The 24378-nt window shown below is 41.7% G+C and overlaps 2 protein-coding genes across 2 annotated transcripts in view; both read right to left on the bottom strand.

Annotated features, from left to right (window-relative positions):
• Positions 1 to 6589, bottom strand: part of LOC308079930 (proton myo-inositol cotransporter-like) — a gene marked incomplete at its 5' end in the record, with an annotated part of 77670 nt that extends 71081 nt beyond the window's left edge. Inside the window, one exon of the mRNA XM_080421587.1 lies at positions 6001 to 6589. Within this exon, the coding sequence (XP_080277713.1) occupies positions 6001 to 6589 (589 nt within the window). The remainder of the gene's footprint in view (positions 1 to 6000) is intronic.
• A 2173-nt stretch (positions 6590 to 8762) lies between these two features.
• On the bottom strand, positions 8763 to 24365 carry cep70 (centrosomal protein 70). The gene is made up of 16 exons (XM_080421240.1): positions 24134 to 24365; positions 23066 to 23165; positions 21678 to 21801; positions 18859 to 19039; positions 17500 to 17675; positions 15978 to 16037; positions 14899 to 14998; positions 14382 to 14470; positions 14203 to 14277; positions 13468 to 13555; positions 13175 to 13327; positions 11919 to 12074; positions 10686 to 10854; positions 10213 to 10327; positions 9921 to 10000; positions 8763 to 8911 (listed from the first exon to the last, which is right to left on the bottom strand). Exons 1-16 carry the CDS (start codon positions 24143 to 24145, stop codon positions 8844 to 8846), a joined length of 1746 nt encoding a protein of 581 aa, XP_080277366.1. The 5' UTR covers positions 24146 to 24365; the 3' UTR covers positions 8763 to 8843.
• Between the last annotated feature and the right edge of the window lie 13 nt (positions 24366 to 24378).

Here is a 24378-nt window from a genome sequence, read left to right as displayed (position 1 = left end):
GATTAGGCATTTAGAGGTTGGGTTTAAAGAGGGGTTAGGATTAGCATTTAGAGGTTAGGATTAAGGAGGGGTTAGGGTTAGGCATTTAGAGGTTAGGTTTAGGGAGGGATTAGGGTTAGGATTAGGCATTTAGAGGTTAGGTTTAAAGGAGAGATCCGGACATTTTAAGTGTTATCTTTGATGTGTCGCTAATCACTCACCAACATTGAAAGGGACGTTGAGTTATTCCAGAGAGTCCCCTGCCGTCCAGTCTGGCGACCCCCTCCGTTGGCATAATGGGAGCCCGTATAAGAGTGAAAATCGTCTATTATAACCGATGCAAAGTTAGTTTTTTCTCTACTACTGCTCATCGTGGAGTCTCATGATACTCAAACATGCACTGAATGTCGCGAACGAGCTACCGTTCGTGCAGAACGAGATGATGCTGGTTGCTTGTTTCTCTCTCGTGTGATTAGCGACACATCAAAGATAACACTTAAACTGTCCGGATCTCTCCTTTAAGGAGGGGTTAGGGTTAGGATTAGGCATTTAGAGGTTAGGTTTAGGGAGGGATTAGGGTTGGAGTTATGTCTGATTTATACTTATTTGCGCACCAGTGTCGTGCACCAAAAATAGCAGTTTTACAAGCTCACAACGCATCGCGCTGCAACGTGTTGTGAGCTTGTACATCTGCTATTTTCGGCTTTAGTTAAACTTTAACTGAAGCCGAAAATAACCCTTTAACTGTTAAAGGGTTAACAATGGGTTCAAAATGGTCCCAAAAAATGGTGCTCATAAAATCAACGTAATTATTTTTGTCTCTCCTCACAATTGCAGTAATACAAACATATACGTGTGTGTGTGTGTGTGTGTGTGTGTGTGTGTGTGTGTGTGTGTGTGTGTGTGTGTGTGTGTGTGTGTGTGTGTGTGTGTGTGTGTGTGTGTGTGCGCGCGTATGCACGTGTGTGCGTGTGTATGTCATCTCCAGCTGGCTCCTGATAAGCTCTATTAATAGACCTCTGCTGCTTCCTTTGTCTCCTCCCCCTGTCCCCATCGCCATGACGGCCGCCACGACGACGTGGCTATACCTGTTGCTATGGTGACGGTCTTGCCCAGGAAACCAGCCACGGTACCATGGCCCTTGGAGACAGCACGGCGCTGTAGCGGCTCCGGGAAGATGATTCAATGTCCACCGAGCAACCAGCAGGCATTCCTCTGTGTGTGTGTGTGTGTGTGTGTGTGTGTGTGTGCGTGCGCGAGTGTGCATGTGTGTGTATTTCAAGGAGAGAGGATGGAAGTTTGAGAAGGGTGCATCAGCATATTTCTGGCAGCGCGACAAAACTTCAAATATGTCCTTCAGACTGGTCAAATAAGATATTTAATTAAACTCGTAACGTAAATTATAATATAAAATAACATGGAAATGGTATATAGGTAGTTACCTCACTACCTGAGTAATTCACTGAGCAGTAAAGCATGATTTCTTGTTTATGATACAAATGACTACTTTGTATCGGTGTGTAATAATCAGTAAAATAATGCATATCTTTACAGAATACACCACAAAGACACGCACACACATCTATTGCAATACTCTATCTATGGTACGGTAATTACATTTATTCATTATTTATTTGTTCATCCCTCTTTCAACTGATATTCCCGTTTCATTCTTTCTCCGCCCTTGCTGTCACCACATACTGTAGCTTCTTCCCATCCAACTCTGCTCCTGCACGGATACACATGACTGTACGTAGTAGCAAGCTACAGCTAATTGGCATTGCCATCAATTCCCTAACTGTGCCTTTTAAAAATCAATAATTACGGCCTGAAGGGTGGCAGAGTCAAATAGGCAAAAAAGAGACATTTAATTACAATTTATCGACTGCAGAAGTGAAATAAACAACTTGTCTGGGGGAGTCTATTATCTTGGTCAAAGGTACTCTGGCTCTGGCAAAGCCAGTCCCTCTGTGCATCCGTTCACTGTAATGATCTCTCGTTCCCTCTTTCAGCTCCACGGACAGCTCAGCTCCCCACACGCACGCTCACACACACACACACTCACATACACGCATGCGTATGCACGCACACGCACACGCACACGCACACACACAAACACACACACACACACACACACACACACACACACACACACACACACACAAAAGGGGAGTTGAGCTCCAAGCACAAAGCACACTGACTGGATTTGTCTCGGCTCTGAGCATCAGAGTCCACAGTCTGAGAGTGTCTCTCTGCAGTTAGAGGACACACTGCTGAGGAAGACACTTGGCGCTACCGGATGTCATTACTGTGGCCCACTGCAAAGAGCTGGCACACACGCACACACACACAGACGCACGCACACACACACACATACACATATATAGAGAGAGAGAGACAGAGAGAGAGAGAGACAGAGAGAGAGAGAGGAGAGTAAACTATGTCAATAATGAATCGTCTCTCGGGTGGAAACCTCATACAGTATGTCCAAAACTGTTACTTTTCAGGATTCAAATAAAAAAAAAATCAGAAGTAGCAGATCTACAAGCTCGATGCTTTTGTGTGACACTGTAGTATGATCAAGAAGGGCATTCATTTATGAAAAAACACAAAAGGTTTGAATATGGAGATAAGAGGTTTCTGCCCGACAGCAACCAAATATAAGTTAAGTAACATAATTAACACCTGCTACAGATTCAAAGTTTTGAACTCTCGGGCCCATGCATGTGATTTGAAATGCGATTCAGATTTTGTTTCTGAAGATGTGTCTCAGTCTAGACACTTGGACACTGAAGCCTGATTCATACAGTAAGCATGAACATTGCTTATCGTTGTTGAAACCACTTATCTATATTATTTTGGACATATGAGGTTTCCACCCGACAGAGACGTTATCCACTTAAACCCTCTAGTCCAGAGGTCTTCAACAGGGGGTTTGGGACCCCTTGGGGGTCCTCAGAGCTACTATAGGGGGTCCGCCAAATCTTTGCTATTCTGAGGGGAACATTAGCCAAAAATAGCAGATCTACAAGCGCTGCGAGGCGTTGTGAGCTTGTAGATCGGCTAGTTTTGGCAAAGAGGTATAAGTGTACGAAAAAATATATTTAAAAAAAAAATCTAAATCACAATTTTATACAATATAGAGGGGGTCCCTGCTTCATCTCTCTCTCAGCTAGGGGGTCCTTGGGCTGAAAATGTTGAAGACCCCTGCTCTAGTCTTAGTGAAACGGACTCGAGTTACAACTAATACTTGGACCACTTTTTTCGGTCCACACCAAATCTCTTCGCCAAAAATAGCCGACATACAAACCTACAATGGTAGGCTTGTAGATTGGCTACTTTTGGCTATAATGTTCCCCTCAGAATATGGATGCTGGGGTTCAACTGGTTATCTAGCTTTATATACTATGTTGCTTGTCTCTCCTAGTTAGGTTTTACTGATCTTAGATTAATTACAGCGATATTTGTAGCTCACAACTGCTTAATTCAGGACTTTATACAGGCAGATGCTGAAAATTAAATAAATTGGTTCAGTATATACAGGCAGATGCTGAAAATTAAATAAACTAGTCCATACCCGTGGGGGGGGGTATGCGCACATGATCTGGCAACCCGGGAGACAGCGAACACAAAAACGCTAATAAACAGCTAACATTTGGGGAAAGCGAAAAACGGTCTTCGCTGTTCCGTGCACGTGGTAATGGTCAATGGCTGTGTGCAAATTCAGATCAATTGCTCCAGCCACTGAGGAGAACCGGGCAGAACAGATTTTGGCCTCACCACCGCTACAAAGCTTTACCGAATTATAGGAGGATTGGTTCAGTATCAGAGACATGGCCTACGTAAAAGTGCGTTTACTGTGACATTCTGATGCTTCGCTAATTGGCAAGGATTCATTAAATGATTCTTCTAACAGGATATGCCATATGCCTACTGGAGAGGAACAACAACAGGAAAACTAGGGAAATAATTAGCTGTCTCTCCAAGAAATGTGTTAGTTAACAATGCAATAATAAAACGTGTATGATAGATGTATGATACAAGCTCACAATGTGTCGCATGGTGACACTGTCATATGACGCACTATAAACCAGGCCAGTGGTACTGAAAGGGATCATGCAGGTAGGCCCCAAATAGGCAACATAGGCCCCAAATAGGCCCCGCTTGTCACATTTCCCAACCTGGAAGAAGGGGTGAAAAGGGAGCAACTCCATACAAGTGGATGGGCGGGGATTTCCGCAGGGACGTGCTGGCCACTGGGAAATTCGGGAAAATTCCAGAACGGCCGCGCCATTTATGGGCCGCCAAACGGCCGGTGGGCCACCCAAAAAAAGTATTATTGAAAAAAAAAAAAAATCCCATAGCTGAATTTTGGTTCCAGCACGCCCCTTTATTTTCCGGTGCCCTCTCTATTATTTTTTAACTCTGTGGTTCAAACCCTTTTGGCTCTTGAACCGTCTCTGACCCACTGCAAAAATCCACGTTTCATCCGAGAGACATTGCTTAAAAATCACTTTGAAACTTGGATGGCGCAAAATGAATGCCACCAATTCAACCATTCAGCCTGCAATATGAATCCTCAGTCAGAGCCTTATCAAATGCAGCAGGTAGGACGTGACTCATGCATTAAGCAACTACTATGAATACATTTAAAGTCTGATCTAATAGAGAGCTGTCCGAATCCTCATGAATGCATGTTAACTCCACATGCAATGGAACACTGGAAGAGCACAAGAGGAAGCTGAAGATGAGATGCTGAAGATGAGATGCTGAGAGAGAGAGGAGAGTATTGCAAAAGGAGTGAGAGATTGAAGTGATTTAAGTCATTGGTTCTCAAAGTGGGGGGGTTCCAGCTAAACGTGTTAATTTCTATGTCATTGATATGAACCTCATTCATTTAATATTTTTTTATCTGATCGACTAAATTGACAAACACAAAGTGGCCAGGAACTTGGATAAGAAATTAGCAAATGAATTGGTGAGTTACCAATTCCACCAGTAATTACCAGTAATGAGTTACTACCTGGGATCCTGTCAATAAAACTTTTTTTTAAAGAAATCAAATGACAATTTGAATCAAAAGCTTATTAATTAGAACACCAATATAAAGGTTCATATCCATGAAAATTCCCCAGATCCACATCCATCTGGGAAGCCACAGTATTACATACAAGTAGAAAATGTGTCTTCACAGATTATATGCACATTGATCCTCCTTATTGTTGTTATTGTTTGTCATGTGGGTTATTGTTTGTCATTGTTAGCCTACACAGAGTGAACAGCTGTAAAACCTGTATTATCTGTTGATTAAAATGTGTTATCTGTTGATTAAAACATGCTTTATTATCTGTTGATTAAAACATGCTTTATTATCATTCTGTTGATTAAAACGTGTTTTCACCGCTGCAGTGCTATTCAAGAAGAAGTTGGTCCAAATGACGCACGTTACGCACGGATGTTTGTAGCCCTGAAACACGACTGTCATATCATGACAGTCATGGATGAACTTCAACCTGGTGTTTGCACATTCTTAATTTACAACCCGTACATCTAGATAAACGTTCAAATTTCCAATATAAAGTGCTCACCCCATGACCACGGATGTTGCAATTATGTACGGGCCATCAAAAGTACCCGTATATTCCGTATTGTTGAATAAAAAAACATTTAATCCGATCGGTGGCCATTTTCTCTGTATTTTCACCATGCGCTTTCATCTAAGCGACTATCGGTTGGGAAGTGTATTGCACTCTAATACATTATAATAACTATGTGAAAATGGCCACCAATCGGATTAAAATGCTTTTTATTGAACAATACGGAAGATACGGGTACTTCTGAGGGCCCGTACATAACTGTAACATCCATGGCCATGGGGTATATTTGAAATCTGAACGTTTATGTAGATGGACGGGCCAGAAAAGTGCAAACACCAGGTTGAAGTTCACTGTGACGGTCGTGACAGACGACCGTGGTGTGATCCATGGCTAGGAGGAATATGTTTGGGGACTTCACACTTACCGAGTCCCACTCCCACCACGAGCCGTCCCACCAGCAGAACCTCCTTGCTGGGCGCGGCGCTCAGCACGACCCCCCCTACGGCGAAGGATCCGCTGGCCAGCAGGACGCACGCCCTCCGGCCCAGCAGCCCGTTGAGCAGGCCGCCCAGCGGGGCGCAGAGCGCCGCCGCGGCCGCGGCGCTGGAGACGAGCAGCTCCTGCCACAGCGCGGACAGCTCCATCTCCCGCCTCAGCAGCAGCATGGCGCCGGAGATCACCCCGGTGTCGTAGCCGAACAGGAAGCCTCCGAGCGCGGAGAACCCGGCCAGGACGTACACGAACGCCGGCGTGACGTCCTGCTGGAACTGCCGGCGGGCCGCGCGCTCCTCCAGGTCCCCCGTGGTGGACGTGGTGGTGGAGGAGGAGGCGGTGGCACCTCCACCGGTGCTGCTGACCGCATCCGCCCGGCTGCTGATGCTGCTGGCGTCGGACGGAGCTCGGATCAGACCCCGTTCCCCTCCGTCGGTCACTTTCCTCCTGATCCGGTCGCCCATCAGGCTGCTCAGACTCCGCAGGTTGTAGTCATGATGCTCGCCCGACTGTCGTGACATAGATCCCTGTTCTCACTTGTATTTGTAATAATAATAATTAGAATGAATATAATTGACTTTTTGATGGAAAGAAAAAAGAAAAACTTCTCTATATCTTCCCCGCCGCAGACTCAAGTTATCGTCACATAAGAGGCTTGTTTTTGGTTTAAATCCCGTGTTGTCCTGGTCAGCTGTTGTCCAGAACAGCGGTGACAAAAGTTGGATTCTGTTCCCTCAGAGGGTCAGATCTGTGGAGAAAGAGGCGATCTGATCACAACCCAGCTGGTTCTGACGAGGGTAGTGGATTCAGACTGACTGCATCCGCACCTGGCTGCGATGTCCATGTAATGTAAAACAGCGCCATCTGTAGGCTGTATCCGTGCATGCCAAGTCCGTGCAGTGTAAAGAGTGCCATCTGTAGGCTGTTTGATGAGCTAGAGCAGGGGTCTTCGACGTTTTCAGGCCACGGACCCCCTAGCTGAGAGAGATGAAGCAGGGACCCCCTCTATGATTTAAAAAAAAAAAAATCAGGTCTGCTCTTTTCCCCTCTACACCTATAGTATACCTCTTTAGGTATAGGTCGCTCACAACACCTCGCGCTGCGAGGTGTTGGGAGCTTGTAGATCTGCTATTTTTGGCTAAAGTTCTCCTCAGAAAAGGGATGCTAGGGTTCAAGTGGTTAATGTAAAAAAAAAAAAATCCTATCACACAAAGATTTGGTGGACCCCCTGTAGTAGCTCTGAGGACCGCCTAGGGGTCCCGGACGCCCTGTTGAAGACCCCTGAGCTAGAGGGGATGAAGGAAGACCACATTCAGGCACAGGGTCCCCAACCAATGACCAATTTCTCTTCTCTATCTTCTCTAATATTTGGTTCAGTATGACTATGATTAAAATATAATAATACACAATAATAATACCCATCAATCACCGATGTGGATTCCAAACTAATAGAAACTAAAGCTTTTCTCTTCCTGAAAAGTTATTTCCAGCCATTGTTCTTGCATTAATACAAATATATAAAATACAAAATAAAAGGTTTGAAATCTTGTTTGAAATGGCCAAACCTGCCTACTGAAGAGGTCTATGGTAGTCCCTAGAGGTTTCTGAACTGTCCACAGCCCTCGTCTGATACACCGAGCGAGCAGACAGTAATGGTACCCTCTTATGAGCTCTAGAGGACCAATTATATGAAGACAGGTTGAAAATGGATGGAGTGGTCCTTTAATCATTTCATTTCTATAACTGGAGACAAGTTAAGAGTAATTTGTCTGCTTCAGGTTTTTTCACCTCTTTTACACCCAGACGACATCTTACATCTGTTTTTTCAGGACAAGTCGTGTGTGTCTGTATATACAGCATGGCATTTCAACTGGTGGTGGTGCATCTGTTTAATGTGCCCCCCCCTATATAACATTCGTGTGCAGTGTGCTTACACTCAGCAGAGAAAGTTATCTAAGGCACTTAATTGTTTAGCACCTTCCTACCTTTCGGATTGCCTGCCCAAATATGTTCCAACATGTCTCCTTAGGTTTAGGTCAACTAGTGCTGGTCTCCTCGAGGTGCCTAAAATGAATTATAAAAACATGGCAAAGCAGCTTTCTGCTTTTATGGGCCAACAGCCAGGATCAAGGTCCCCATTACATGTAAGACAGGCAACGACCATTAGATAGCTTTAAAGGCAATCTCAAAACCCACTTTTTTACTCTTGCTTTTTGTGGTTCCCTGTAATGTAGATTTAGTATATCTTTCAATAGGTAATAGTCTGTGTGGTTCCTTATTGAAGTGTGTACCTAAATCGGTGACAGGGTAGTCTGAGTGGTTCTGGAATCCTTCTAAAGTGATGTTTTGTTCTTGCTATTTTCTTGTATTGTTTTAATTTTGATCTTTCCTCCTTTTAATTTGTTCTTGATCATGTTTTTGATCTTATTGTTTTTAATCTTGTTTAATAGTGTGTGTTTTTTTATGTAAAGCATTTTGAGCCACGATGCAGGATTTATTTAAAGAATACGTATTCTTTAAATAAATCCTGCATCGTGTCTATGAGTGTGAGGCCTTTTCTTTACTTTTATAATAGGCAAACAATAATATTCAGCAAATATGAATGAACATTCGGCAAGATCGGTTATTTCTACTATTGACTTACAACAAAGTATATGTATTAAGCGATTAATGAAACAAATCCAAAGATTTTGTAAAAATATTTTATTGAAAAAACAACAACAACAACAAAACAACTATCAAACCCAACAGAGAAAACATTCAAACAGGAAAGCTTCAGCGTTGCTGAACGTTAAGTTTCAAGAACCTCAGAGCAGGCATGATGTCATCCAGACGACTGACTCCTGAAAGTAGAAAAAGAGTACATTTACTCAAGTACTGTAGTTAAAAACAATTTAGAGGGACTTCTGCTTTTACTTTACTTGACTATTTCCATTTCTTGATACATTATACTTCTACTCCACTACATCTCAGATGGAAATATTGTACTTTTTACTCCAGTACAGTTATTTGAAAACTAGTTAATAGTTACAAATAGCAAATTTAGATGATTAAAAAACATACATTTACCAATTAAGCCCTATGGTATGCTTTCGTCTATTCTAAAATAGCCGATCTACAAGCTCACAACGTGTCACATCGCACGGCAAAAAAAGTTTTACAGTATATTTTGATACCAAAATGTTTACTCAAGTAATTTTTAATACAGGTCTTTTACTTGTAAGAGAATATTTTAGTAGGCTATTATTACTTTTACTTAAAGGACAACTTCACACGTTTTGTCTACTAACTCTCTGTGTCTCAGAGGAGGAGGGATGTGGACAGTTCAGAACCCCACCTACAGTACCAGTGACATCATCGATGGGGACTCCAAGCTAATAGAAATGGCAGGCTTAAAAAATAAAGAAAAGAGAACCGCAGGCCTTCTATTCCTGGAAAGTTGGCATACTATAATAGAAGTCATTGTTCTCGCGTTAATAACTAAATCTAAATAATCTTTGTTAGAAAAAAACAAAATCTTCCTAATCTTCCTGATGATGACACTAGTAGGCGGGTTTCTGAAGTGTCCACGGCCCTCCTATGAGACACAGGCCGAGTAGATTGTTTTGCATGAGCATTAGTGAGGACCAATTATATGAATATAGGTTGAACATGGGTGAAGTGGTGCTTTAAGTGAAAGTACTTCGCCCACCACTGCTTGAAACACAAGACAAGAGATGCCACATGCAAGATCTACTGCAGGAGGGTGTGACGCTATGCATATCGGATTGGTGCAGATCTGCAGACATTTCCCATGTGGCCAACACAGAAAAACAGGAGTTATGGTATTTGGTGCATCGGGGAGTTATTTACCCAGGGTGTGCAACACCTCCACAACCAGAGAATGGAAAGCTGCAAAGAACACTTCATGCTCCTTCACCTTGAGGATGATACTGAAACACACACACACACAGAGCAACTGCTGCAGGTGGGCCCTCTTCGCAATTTATTTGAGATTATTCTGCATAATCGACAGAATCGTTACGTTCATCTAGGAGCAGATCCAGCGGAAATAGCCGATCTACAAGCTCACAACGCGTCGCGATGCAACGCGTTGTGAGCTTGTAGATCGTCTATTTCCGCTAGTTAAAGCATGAAATTATACCTGTCAATGTCTCCGTCTCCCAACAGACTGCTGATCTGCAACCCAACACTGTGTTCAGGGGAAGAAACCACTCTGGACACCTGGTTCACTACCTCACTAGAGGGCGCTCTGTCATCTGAAACCAACAAACAGACGTCAACGATGTTATGACCTGTGAGCTTGGAGGGACGCCATTTAAATCTACACATAAAGTGGTACAATTAAGGATAAACTAAACTTGTTGTGCATGTTTTGTACATTTATTCAAATAATACTCACTACTACTACAACTCACTTGACTGTTGTACAAATGATTTAAAGATGCATATCAAAATGTTTTTTTTTGGTATTAGGGTTTTTGGATCAGGGTTGGGAATTAAATCAACATTATCCAAAGATTTGTATTGTATTTGGCTTGAAACCGTTGCAGGTAGATTCTGGAATCTGTCAGCCACTAAGATGACCCCCCCCCCCCCCCCCCCCCCAGAAGCTACCTAGATCCAGAATGTCTCGGAGGTTTCTCATGGCGTTGGTCGTCTCCCCCAGCCTGCGGTAGACCTCATTCATGCGTGGGTAGACGCCGCTCAGAGAGGGCACGTCAAACAGCTTCTGGAAGTGTGACACCATGGACTGCAGTGTGTGTCTGGTGGGACTGCGCAGCACCTGTCCGGCACAAGGAGGAAGGGTTAAACACAACAAGCAAAGGATATTGATGTCACTTTCTTCCTTCTGGCAAATTCCAGCTGGCAGATTTGTCGCACCGGGAGGCAAACCGGAACTGGAAGTTCGATGCAATGCATTGAATCCTTCCTTTTTTCCCCCAGCTATCTTTAAGTATTGTGTTGTTTAAAAAGATGTTCTCATTATTTGAGGTTGGGAAACACTTTTTTGTTATTTTAATCAATTTATTTCTGTATAGGTACTATAAATGACAATATTTTATTTGAAATGTGGGAGAAATGTCAGTAGTTTATACAATGAAACAGAATTTTTAATTTCACTCAAACACATAGTAAATGGTAAATGGTACATTTATATAGCGTTTTTATCCAAAGCGCTTTACATAGATCGTGCATTACATTCACCCATTCATACACACATTCATACACCGATGGCGGAGGAAACCATGCAAGGCACCAACCTGCTCATCGGGAGCAATTAGGGGTTCAGCATCTTGCTCAAGGACATTTCGACACTAACTCTGGGGGAGCCCCCCAGCCCAGGATCAAACTGGGAACCTTGCGGTTTCCAGTTCACTCTACCCGGCCACTCTACCCCTGAGCCACTGCCGCACATAGCTTACCTATATGCAGTAAACCAGATGAAGTGATAATTTTGAGCTGGTCTGTTTTCTTTCAGAGCTATATGCAGTACAGTATATGGATTAAATTAAATTATTTCCTGTTTTAATAAGACGGCAGCAGCAGCACTAACAACAAGCAACTAACTGTCATGTCGGACCGTTGCTCTACCTTGTCATCATCAGTGGAGATGTTCTAACTGTCATGTAGTGTAGCCTAGGACCGTTGCTCTACCTTGTCATCGTTCAGAGGAGATGTTCTAACGGTCATGTAGTGTAGCCTAGGACCGTTGCTCTACCTTGTCATCGTTCAGTGGAGATGTTCTAACTGTCATGTAGTGTATCCTAGGACCGTTGCTCTACCTTGTCATCGTTCAGAGGAGATGTTCTAACGGTCATGTAGTGTAGCCTAGGACTGTGGCTCTACCTTGTCATCGTCAGTTGAGATGTTCTCCAGCATCGTGTCCACCAGCAGCATGAGGTCCTCCACCCGCACAGACTCACTCCCAGTATGTCCGTTGTTGTTTGGCGGTTGCCATGGCATCAGCCTCAGGGTCAGTTTGTTCAGGGAGCCGTGCAGGTCCTGACAACAGACGCACAGCAAGTAAATAAACTCCGCTGACTCTGTTACATCACCAATACTCATGAGTCAAAGTTGCCATCGGCCATAATACACATATCGAAAGCCAGGACTAGAGATTCTTTTTAAAGCAAAATTAGGCATGGAAGGGCTTTCTGTACATTTAGAACTCTTTAGGCCTGAATATACCACGGTGTTGTCTGGCAATCAGGCCATTGTAAAGTGTCTGTGTCCGATAATCGGCGTGTCCCGCACCGTTGGTGGCAGTGAGGCATTAGCGGGGACCAGTGTTGATTTTGACAGCAAATTTAGATTTAGTTTTAGTCACACTCTTTTGAATAAAATTCCATTTAGTTTTAGTCATATTTTAGTCATCTAAAATGTTTTAGTTTTTGTCTAGTTTTAGTCGACTAAATATCATAAGATTATAGTCGACTAAATCTACAGTTGATTTAGTCGACTAAAATGTATTTTGGCAGTGCTTTGATGGTGTCGTAATGGCTGATTTTACACTTGGTTGCATGCTGAAAATAGCAGATCTATTGTGAGCTTGTAGATCTGCTATTTTCAGAGCGCAACACCCGAGTGCAACCAAACATAAAATGACTCATCTTAGTTCTACTGGATCTCTTCTCCACTAGTCCCTCACTAACATTTTAGTCTAGTTTTTATTTATTGACGAAGTTGTCAATATATTTAGTCATAGTTTTAGTCATCGTAGCTAAGTTTTTATTTAGTCTTTAATATTGTTTTCGTCAGTGAAAAAAGGTAGTCGACAAACATTTTTCGTCACAGTTTTAGTCGACGAAATCAACACTGGCGGGGACTGATCACTCGATTCAGTATGTTGAACCGGCAGCGGAGATTGTCAAGAAGGGAGAGCATGTCACTCGCATTTGCCCCTAAAAAGAAAAGATATGTGCGAACCACAAAAATAATTTGGACAGCACACATCGAGAGAAAGAAAGAGTGATGCAGAGTGAGTGAGTGTGAGTGTGTGTGTGTGTGTGTGTGTGTGTGTGTGTGTGTGTGTGTGTGTGTGTGTGTGTGTGTGTGTGTGTGTGTGTGTGTGTGTGTGTGTGTGTGTTTGTTCTGCTCTTCACCTGCAGCGAGTGGAGTTGTTGGGACCACACCTCCAGCGTAGGGAGGAGGCCCTGAAATTCAACCAGCTCTGATTCCTCATTGGTGGGTATCTGCCTGTGCAGTCGTAACGGAGCCCTGGGACCGCTCAAGACCGCACCCAACTCCTTCAGCAACTGAATGGGAACGACTTGAAGTAAAGGTTCTAGCCGGGTGTATTTAGTTATCATGACTCATCATACCACAGTTATCACAGCACTATAATCACATGTAGGTAACACAGAATAATCTTGTGGAAGTGAAGAAGTCTGCTTACATGGCGATACTGAGTGCATGAACTAGATTCCTTCACTTGATCGCTGCTTCCTTCTACCAAGGGGCCAATGTCAGCGTCACTTCGTAATCTGTAAACATTGACAGTACACTGACATACGTAACATGAATACTTCCTTTAGGTAATCTGTAAATACTGACCAGTACCCTGAGATATTGGCCGTTTTTAGAAAAGGAGCCCACCAGTGTATTTTGTTCTGCTACCAAGTACCAACGTAATCCATTATTATCATTGGCTAAAGAAATACACATATTGACCTTAAGTAGACATACATCTGTCACACTATGACAGGTTTCACTGGAAATACTCTTTTGCACACCCCTTTCTTTTAATTAATGTTTTATTTTGGGGGTTAATCTCCAAACCTATACCCGCATGTAGGTATATTCTGTATATCCTGGTTATTCTTTATTGCTGCTACAATTGTTACTTTTCTACTTATGTATTATATCTGTTTTTTTTATATTTAGCAGTCTGTGGAACATCATTTCACTGCATATATTTGTGCTTTTCCCCGTTGTGAACACACATATATATATATAAATATATATATATATATATAGTTAAATAAAGTTAAATAAAGAAACAAACTGAAAAGCTCAGCACCAGTCTGGTACAATACCTAAAGTGGTGCATATCATAGTGTTGGCTACAGGTATAAAGGATGCATAATTCTTTACAGTCAGAAAACATGACACCCATCACAGCTTTTCCTACCCGATATTCTGTTTGAGCAGCCTGTCCATACGGCGGAGATGCTGTTTGTAGGACTTCACTTCTTTAACAGTGGGCCTGCACAGAGGTAGTTACACCGTCAGTCACGAATGTACGTACAACTTCATTTACAAAGGAGGTCTGCGGGGAAATGCATCATGCTGAGTGCTGACAGTACAGACCTGGCCTCCAGCTCTCGCTTCAAGTGCTGGACCTCAGCCCTGAGCTCTTCCTTCTGGGCCATGCTCTCTTTCAGCTGTTCCTGATAAGACTTTGGAATGAAACGCAATTAGAGCTCGATTTATTATAGAGATTGTAGATCGGCAATTTTTTATTTATGACTACGGCTTGGTTAAATAAGATAATATTCAGTTTATGTGCACATATTTCATATCCACTTGTTTACTTGTTCATTTTATAATTAGCGTCACATTTTCTTTTCATATACTGAAGTTTTATATATACTTAACATAAATGTTTTATCTATCAAAAAGTTATTTATGTTTATTTCTTTATTTATACCTTTAAATCTAAGCTTTTTAAATTGATTTCAAGATTTTTAATCAGTGGTCTAGGACTCTCCAAAATCAGGATTTGGCATCGGACCTAAAAATCTGGTATCGGTCAGGCTCTAGACACAATGGTTATTATTATGAGGACGGTGGCTGAACAATGTACACCACAGGTTCATGGGATCACCTTTACAATGGTTTTGAAGCTCAGAGTGACATCGCCCGACTCCGTCTGACCGCTCGTTTGGTCAGACTCATCAGATGCTTCAGAGTCTCCTTTGAGAGACCTGGAGAACAAGGATGTGGAGAAAACACATTCATGCTGTGGTCCAATTGGGCATAATGACAAGGGAATCATTACCATATCGTTGCTGTCGGGCAGAAACCTCTTATCTCCATATACATGTTTTATCGTAAATGAACGCCCTACGTGATCATACTACAGTCACACAAAAGTATCAAAAGTAGCAGATATACAAGCTCGAAATGCGATGCGACACATTTTGAGCTTGTAGATCTGCTACTTTTGCTATTTTTGAATTTGAACAGTTTCGGACATAATTATGAGGTTTCCACCCGACAGAGACGATATGCATAACAAAGTCCTGCAGAACACAAAAACTGCTGGCGTAATTGTTTCTAAAGCAATTGGTTCTCATACATGTTCATGTCAAGGATTTGACCACGGACCCCCATTTGTGCCCAGGGCACCTATAAGACAAGATTTGTCAAGAATTTTCCAGCTTTTTCCACAAAGTTCATAAAAAGCAGATCAACCCGTGTCACATCGTATTTTTGAATAGCTGAAAAATAAAATCGTGCATTGTTGAGGGCCGCCTGGAACCCCCCTCAAGGACCGCTGGGGGTCCCCAGACCCCACTTTGAGAACAGTCCTAGAGTGATTGTATAGCTAATCACTCCATCTTGGATGTGATTCCAATACAGTGCATTAATTTCATTTAGTCTTGTTTTAACCCATTAAGACCTGAGGCCGATTCTAAAAATGTTTTCTAAATCCAAACAGTTTAAAAATATATATATATATTATTTTATATTTTTTCACGATTTTTCAAAAATAGCAGATCTACAAGCTCATAGCGCGGCACTATGAGCTTGTATATCTGCTATTTTTGAATAGCCAAAGAAATCTTAAAATGACACAGATGCGTTCTTAATGGGTTAACCAAAATGTGTTATAGCAAGTAAATAAAATGAAGCATGTTTTTAGGGCACAAGATAAAGATACATGTTGGAGAGGTATCTTACTTCAGTTCATGACGCAGCTGAATCATCTGTGTCTCATAAAAATCAACGACATCTAATACCCTGAAGACAAGAGAACAAGAAAATGTTGACACCCACACACACACACACAGGAAAGAACATCATGTTTTAAGATAATACAAAAATAGATGCAGGGTGAAAAAGTAGTGAGACACACCGAAGCATAGATTACTTCAGCAATGGACAGACCATGATATATTGTGATTATAATAACAACTAACAGGTGTTAACTGATATAATCACAATATAACACGGCCTGGAGCGAGTTATTGCTTGTATGTGGCAATATAATGGCAATGTGACAATTATACTATAGACCAGTGGTTTTGAACTGATTATGCACCCTGACAAAGAAGAATCAACCCGGAGGGACCATTGTTGTGTTGCATGGGGGGATATGGGCTAAGATTAGGTTTTATTTCTTGAGTTGCACAGTCTGTCTATTCTTGGCTATAGTGGTGGACAGGGACAGAGTCTCGTATTTCTGGCTCCAACCTTGCCCCGTACCTATTCTTCAGGTATGCCAGTGTGGAAAAAACACTCTCACAGAGATATGTAGTTGCAACAGATAAAAAGCACTTAGCTTTTACTGTAAGCTTTGGGCATTCTGCCTGACAACTCTTGACAGAGTCTGCGGACAATGTCAAATTGTCAATGAGCTGATCCTCTTCTGTAGTAGTTAACACTATGTAACTTTTTTTAAATGAATAAAATCAAATTTTGTCCAATCTGTATGGTAGAGTATGTTAATACAATATAACTTTTACAATTGGGGTGGTTGTATTTGGTCTCCCTACTCTTCTATTGAGACATTTAGATCGTGTCAAATGCCATGTCTCACCTAGACACAGGATCTGACAAAAAGTTTGACCAGATGGACAAGATTCAATTTATCCCCTGAGCAAGCAGGCAGGCTCTATTAGCTCAATGGTGATAATTTAAGCACTTGCGCAGGAAACCAGGTTCAAATCCGGGGTAGAAGAGTAAAGTCACATAGTGCAGCTTTAAGCTTTTGGAATTGAAGCACATGTTCACTCCGTGTATTTAATTCCACTGTCCTCATCTCACACAAATACCAACAGTTCTTTCCTAAATAAAATGAAATGAATATATAAAAAACTAATCTTCACCACTAGAGGTCCACTGACCACAGGTAGAAAGTAAAAAAACAATATCAAGTAAATGTTGTTAGCCCCATACCTCCCCGGAAGTTCACTTTAAATGTTTATATATAATATATAATCTAAGATTTAGAATTTGGATAATACTAAACCATTTGGACTTTAGAGGCTAGAGACTGACCCATGTTCTAGGAAAAAGTCAATTAACTTTTTTCTTGTCTGTATAGACCCAATCTGGTACATATATTTAAATAGCTAATAGAGACAGAATAAGTCTGTGTTCTTGAATAGAAGTGACACAAACGGTCTAGAATTTGACGCAGATTCATGGGGATGTTCAGAAACCGACATTTAAAATATAAATTCCAACAGCGTGTTCTTACTGCTGGTCCGCTGGGGAATGCTGCCGAGCGGATCTCTTGTAGATCTGTTGAAAGGCCTGCGTCTGACGGGCCAGTCGCCTCTCCTCTTCCTTGACGGTGAAGTACAGCTTCCTCTGAAGCTGAGCCGCTGCTTCTGTCTCCTTAGCTAGCTTCTGTTCCAGGACCTGGCAACGCTTCTGGACATAGAAAGAGAGCATGACACTTCAATCAGTAACTAAATAATCAGGTTGTGGCAGTAAGTCAACTTACAGCACTTAACACTCATTGCGTTAATGTGACTAATATATCCCAAACAGAACAAAGGCAATTTTTGCCAAATGATCACCTATTTTCATCAAATGTTCACCGATTATGAAATGCCCAGAATAGGGACGCTAGGGTTCATGTGGTTAACACGTGGCATTAATGTGATTAATATCCCCAAAAAAAAAAAACATTTTCATGCCTAAATAAATATAAAGTAGCAATCTATCTATGTTAAACAAACCATTGATGCATACTGGGATTAAAGGAGTAGTTCACCCAAACAATTACTTATTTTATATCAATTACACACCCCATGAAGCCTTGAATTCATGGGAGACGTTTTTGTTTTTATCGCATTCCTGAGCCAATAATTTGATGACTGGCGGAGTCTACGGTAGGAGACTCAATGGAGACTCTGCAAGGCTCCTATCGGAGACTCTGAGTCTGCCGGTAGGTCAAATCTCGGTCAAATCTCCATGAATTCAAGGCTTCATGGGTGTGTAATTGATAGAAAATAAGATTTTTTGGGGGTGAACTACTCCTTTAGGAGGCATGATTAAGATAGACAGGGTTTCGCTGTGTGACCATTTGCATAATTGCCAAGTTGCTTTAATCAGAGTATGATTGAATGATTGCTGCACATGTAAATGCACTGACTAATCATCGAAGCGTTTGACTTCTAAATGACTTTTATCGAGTCATCCTTGAGCCATGAGCCGGACAATCACAACATCCAGCTCTGCTAGTGAGGCTGGGTAAACTGTGTAATGCAGGGTTGTCCAAGCATTACAGGGTTTTGTTGGACTGGTCGATGGCAGGACAGACACGGTCCTGTCTAAATGAAAGCAAAAACATGTGCGTCCGTTATTTTAGTTTTTAATAAATGTTTTTCAAACATTTTCTGGGTTCAAAATGTTAATGTGGATGTAAAAATGCCAAACGCTGTTCAAGGTCAAAGGGAAAAAGAAACTAATATTAAATGTGCTAAAATAAATATAATAAATGCATAGTAACTGGTAAATATTAAAGCAATTTTAACATGCTTAATAAAGAGGGATGACACTGTGAGTGAATATTATCATTGAACCAGGGAGGATCAACCTGTGACAATACCTGTGCATCTTGTTTTTCCTGCTGCAGCTGGTGCACGTGGCCGTGCTGCTGGACAGCGCTGCCAAGGTAGCGGTCCTCCAGGTCCTGGACCTTACCCTTGACCCCGTCCAGCGTGCCCTCCAGCTCCGTAACCCTCTGGGAGTGCTGGGCGGCGCGGCCCATGTGCTCCTGGGCCTCCAGTCTACACACACACACACACACACACACACACACACACAAAACACAGGGGCTTTCATTTCAAATACTGTGTATCTCCACTTAAACTTAAACTTAAGTGTTGACCTCTCCAACATGTAGTGAATTTAATCTTTTAATCTGAGTAATATACATTCATGTTGTATTTATGCATTTATCACATTTACAGCCAAAGTGTGGGATCTGTTTGAAATAATATTGCCTTGTGTTACATGGTCGTGTACAAGGACAGACCGACATGCATGCACACTCAAAAAGAGCATTTTTGTTAAAAGGTTGAAGCACTATATTGTGATCGTTATCATTGCTATAGAGTGTTTGTTCAGTCACAGTGGTATCCCTGTCTCTCCAGCTCTTTAACAAACAGAAAATCCATTTTCAGCCAGGTACAGTAGGTGACACATTTTCAGCCAATCAGAAGAGAGTACCCATTTATGAGCTTAATTTGTATAGTGTTCCAGTTTCAATTTTGTCATAGATTTTGGAAACTTGTTGGCAAAACAATATTTTCTCCCGGAACTGGCCAATCAAATCAAGCTGCATTTTCAACTGCCTTAACTCAACGATGGTGTACTGCAACTTAAAAAAAAGTAAAGCTATAGAAATGTGAGTGTGTTGGATTAGATATTTGTGCCTGTGCAGCGCTCATAGCATGTCTATTTAATAATGCAGGCTTGGTGGCGTGCTGACCACCTGGCCTCCTGTCATCCAATCATGTTGGTATGAGTGGAGCAGCATAGCTATACATCTCCCTCGCCCAGAGTGCAGGAATGAGATGGGCTCCTAAAAGGCTGGGTTTCACCCAGCTGATCAGCAACTAACTGGAGCGTGACGAACGCGGCAGGAAGACCACCTGTCACCTGTCACCCCCCCCCCCCCCCCAGGCACCGTTCCTCTGTGCTGTCAACACAGCAGTGTGACAGCAATTACAAATGTGGCTGGTGGTGTGCACGGCGTAACCGCATTACCAGATGCAACACTTTCTCACACACCCATTTAGCACATAGAAACTTAAAATATGTGGTAGGAACTTTTAACCCGGGCACTTAAAAAAAAGACTACCTGAAGTAAGACACTGGCGCACTCTGCTGGCTGGCTGACTGACTGACGTTTTGACATGCATCTTCCTCAGAGTCAGACTGAGGAAGACGCCTGTCAAAATGGCGGGTAGTATATTTGAAGTGCCCAGGTAAGAAGTTCTTGCTTTTATGCTGTCCTTCACTGTTGAGCACCAAAATCAGTGTTGATTTCGTCGACTAAAACTATGACGTCGACTACCTTTTTCCACTGACAAAAACTAAATAAAAACTAAGCTACGTTGACTAAAACTGAGACAAAATGAATTGACGATTTCGTCAACAAATAAAAACTAGACTAAAATGTTAGGCAGGGACTAGTGGAGAAGACATCCAGTAGAACTAAAAGACAAGCCATTTTATGTTTGGTTGCGCTCAGGTGTTGCGCTCTGAAAATAGCAGATCTACAAGCTCACAACGCGTCGCGCTGCGACGCGTTGTGAGCTTGTAGATCTGCTATTTTCAGCACACAACCAAGTGTAAAATCAGCCATTACGACACCATCAAGGCACCGCCAAAATACCTTTTAGTCGACTAAATCAACTGTAGATTTAGTCGACTATAATCTTGTGATATTTAGTCGACTAAAACTAGACTAACAGTAAAACATTTCAGATGACTAAAATATGACTAAAACTAAATGGAATTTGATTCAAAAGACTATGACTAAAACTGAATCAAAATTTGCTGTCAAAATCAACACTAACCAAAACCCTTTAATTCGAAACTTGGCAGAAGCTTTTTGTTTGGGACAAAATAAGTGGTGTCATTACTCAACAACAGCAGTTATTTATTTAGCAGAGAAAAATTTGCTCAGTTCCTTTATGGCATGGCATAAGTGGGAGGGCTGTGTGTGTGTGTGTGTGTGTGTGTGTGTGTGTGTGTGTGTGTGTGTGTGTGTGTGTGTGTGTGTGTGTGTGTGTGTGTGTGTGTGTGTGTGTGTGTGTCCTAATCTCGCAAACCACTGGACCCGAGCTTTTGGTGGAGATCTCATTCCTGGCCTGGATGAAGGAGACGTATCGCTATGCTACTCCGCTCAAATCAACATGATTGAATGACAGGAGGCCAGGTGGTCAGCATGCCTCAGTGTCTGCATTATTAAATAGACATGATCTGCGCACACAGGCACAAATACCTAATCCAACACACTGGAATTCCTATAGCCTTACTTTTTACGTCATGGCTCCTAGGGTCCATCGCCAAGCCGTCTGGAAGAAGGTCTGTGTGTCTGTGTGTGTCTGGAGCTAATCTTGCGAACCACTGGACCGTTTAGTGACAAATTCAGCGTGCACGCTGCCAGTAGGCCAAGCAAGTAAATACCTTTTACATATTGTGAATATTCTTTTGTGTGAATATGTTTCACATTTTGTGAATGTGTAAGTATGGAATAAATATGCTGTGTTTTTTGTTGTCGTTTTAGGTTTCTTAAAGATAGGGTAAGTGATATCCTTTGGTTAAAATAAGTGTTAAATAGTCAATCTGCTATTTTCTGCAAAAGCTTTCCCCACAATATGGATGCTGGGGTTGAGGTGGTTAATATGTGTTTACTTGAGCTGGTTGTTAGACTGGATCAGCTCCTGGATCAGGTCTTGGCGTCTCTCAGAGTCTGCCAGCATGGTCCTCAGAGTAGCTCTGATCTCACCAGCCGTGTCCTTGTCCAGGAGAACCAGATCTGGGGTTTAACAGTAATAAATAATGTATCAGTCAATCATTATAACTGTCACAGAGACACAATAACTTAGCATAAGTGTTTATTGACATTTAACATACGTTTACAAACAATAAAGCAGCGGTTCCCAACATTTTCTGGATCAGGGCTCACTTGAATATGTTGAAAGCGTTCATGGGGCGTGTGCGTGTGCATATTTTTTTAAAGCAAACATGTTTTTAAACCTTTGCTTCTGGGGATTCTACAAATGTCTTCTGAATCCTAACAGTTTTTTTGAAAAAACTTATGTTGCTATATTCTCATATTTTTTCATGTCAAGGACCCCCAAAATTATAAGTATTTGGGGGTCCATTTATATATGCACTCGGTGCCGCAGATGCGTTCCGGATGAATGGGTTAAGAAAGAAAGTAGAGTCCATTGCACCACCAGGAGTCTCCATATTATAAAATACAGGATTACAATTTACACATTTTTAGGCACTCTTATCCAGAGTGACTAACAGGATGACTGGACAAGTTGCCTCAGCATATGACACGTGTGCATTATCACGCTCATATCATGGACATTTACTGAACAACAAACTTTTACTTACATATTTGAAACAAACCGAGTTGTGTTGTCCTAGTAACCACTTTCTAGTCCAACAAACAGCTGCTATAGTTTGTCTATTACTGTTGCCCTGGTTACATGCAGCTTAAGGCATGAGAATTGATTTAGAATGGTGATTAAACTGTTGACAGGGAGGACTGGACAGACACCTACCAGCTAATCACAACTATTTATATTAAATAATATAAAAATATTTTTGGAAACAATTAATATAACATTTAATATCTTGTATGGGGTCCCTTGGCATAAAATGTTTTCAGATGGGGGGTCCGCAGCCACATACATATCAATTCGGGGGTCCTTGACACAAAAAGGTTTGAGAACCACTGCTGCGGTAGAGAACTGAAGATAATGAAGTATAACCTGAATCATTTAACCCATTAAGACCTGGAACGCATCTGTGTCACTTTAGATTTCTTTGGCTATTCAAAAATAGCAGATATACAAGCTCATAGCGCGGCACCGAGTGCCGCGCTATGAGCTTGTAGATCTGCTATTTTTGAAAAATCGTGAAAAAATATTTTTTCGATATTTTTTCAAAAAACTGTTAGGATTTTAAAAATGCTTAGAAGCGGCCTCAGGTCTTAAATGGGTTGAACTTAATTTCTTTTTTTGTTATCTTATTTTTTTTATTTTGCCAAGAATGCATATTCTTACCTGCAAGGTTCTTATTCTCCACAGGATCTGTGAAACACACCGGCTTAAACCCATGATGCTGGAGTAGCTTGTTAACAGAGTCCCATTCTGTCTGCTCTTGCTACAAGACAAGTTAAAACAAACAATAAAGACATTAATATGTCAAACGAAACAGTCAGTCCACAGTGCAGCGGTGTGTTTCAATAACAAACTGTACCTGGAAATGTCTATACGTCCACAGATACACATAGGTCTTGTTGTCTCTTGCATGTAAAACACCAGGGCTATTTGTGTTGTCCATCACATCTCTACTCTGTGTCACAGAAACATTCATTCTAATTCTAAACTAAAGAGGAGCAGGCTGGTAGTTCACCCTCCTTGGAGATCTACCCTGAATGATGATCTGCTCATAGATATCACATCACTGACTGCAACCCCCCGCCCAACTCTGTCTGTCTCACTCTGTGTGCGCGTGTGTGTGTGTGTGTGTGTGTGTGTGTGTGTGTGTGTGTGTGTGTGTGTGTGTGTGTGTGTGTGTGTGTGTGTGTGTGTACTATACCCGTGAGAAACTAATATATCCCCAGTATAGTAAGGGTTAGGAATAAGTTTAGGTCGTTAACTTAGAGTTCTGTTCTGTCTGATGCATAGTTGCGTCAGACAGAGATATTTCACTATTTTAAAAAAGGGTCTTGTGAAGGCTTTTGTGAACACCCCAGACAGTTTTTAAGTTGCTTGATTCAGTAATTAGATATTTTATATGTATCTCTAATACGTGAGGGGGCCGTGTTTTTTTCAATTACTTTCTTCATTTATTTTAAAAAGTTGAAATATCCCTTTAAGCTCTTGTAGTCGGCTTTCAGTGGTGGAAGTAACTAAGACCATTTACTCAAGTACTGTACTTAAGCAACATTATGATTACTAAACATACATTAACCACTTAAGGTCTATATATATTTTGGCTATATGAAAATAGCCGATCTACAAGCTCACAATGTTTGTGAGCGTTGCTTCGCTTCGTGAGCGAGCGTCGCTTCGCGAATGTACGGACACATTCGTTCCTTCACCAACATATAGTAAATGTGTTATTACCTGTTGATCCATCGTCTTGCTCGGCTGCAGGTATTGTCTGCAAACTTTCTAACGTTCAGTTCAAACAAAGACAAAGGTCAACATCCACGCACTGAAACATCACATTGTTGTTATTATCACTTGAAGCAGAACGTCTAGTTTTCCTTCATTTCGCAGAAATAGGTGTCTAAGTAAGATATTGAGCTATATTTACGTTTTTAAACTACAGCAACTGACTTGTCTCTTCCGTGTTTCAAACTGTGTTG

The sequence above is a fragment of the Gymnoscopelus braueri genome (genome assembly GCF_963280865.1).
Source record: "Gymnoscopelus braueri genome assembly, chromosome: 23".
Lineage (NCBI taxonomy): Eukaryota > Metazoa > Chordata > Actinopteri > Myctophiformes > Myctophidae > Gymnoscopelus > Gymnoscopelus braueri.
Note: the sequence above shows the minus strand (reverse complement) of the source record. Positions and strands in the feature narration are given on the sequence as shown.

Coding starts and splice junctions, on each gene's coding strand:
- cep70 (XM_080421240.1), bottom strand. Junction 19,040..21,677: donor CAGTCTAACAACCAGCTCAA/GTAAACACATAT, acceptor GTGTGTGTGTAG/ACTGGAGGCCCAGGAGCACA. Junction 13,328..13,467: donor CATGCACTCAGTATCGCCAT/GTAAGCAGACTT, acceptor GTTCCCATTCAG/TTGCTGAAGGAGTTGGGTGC.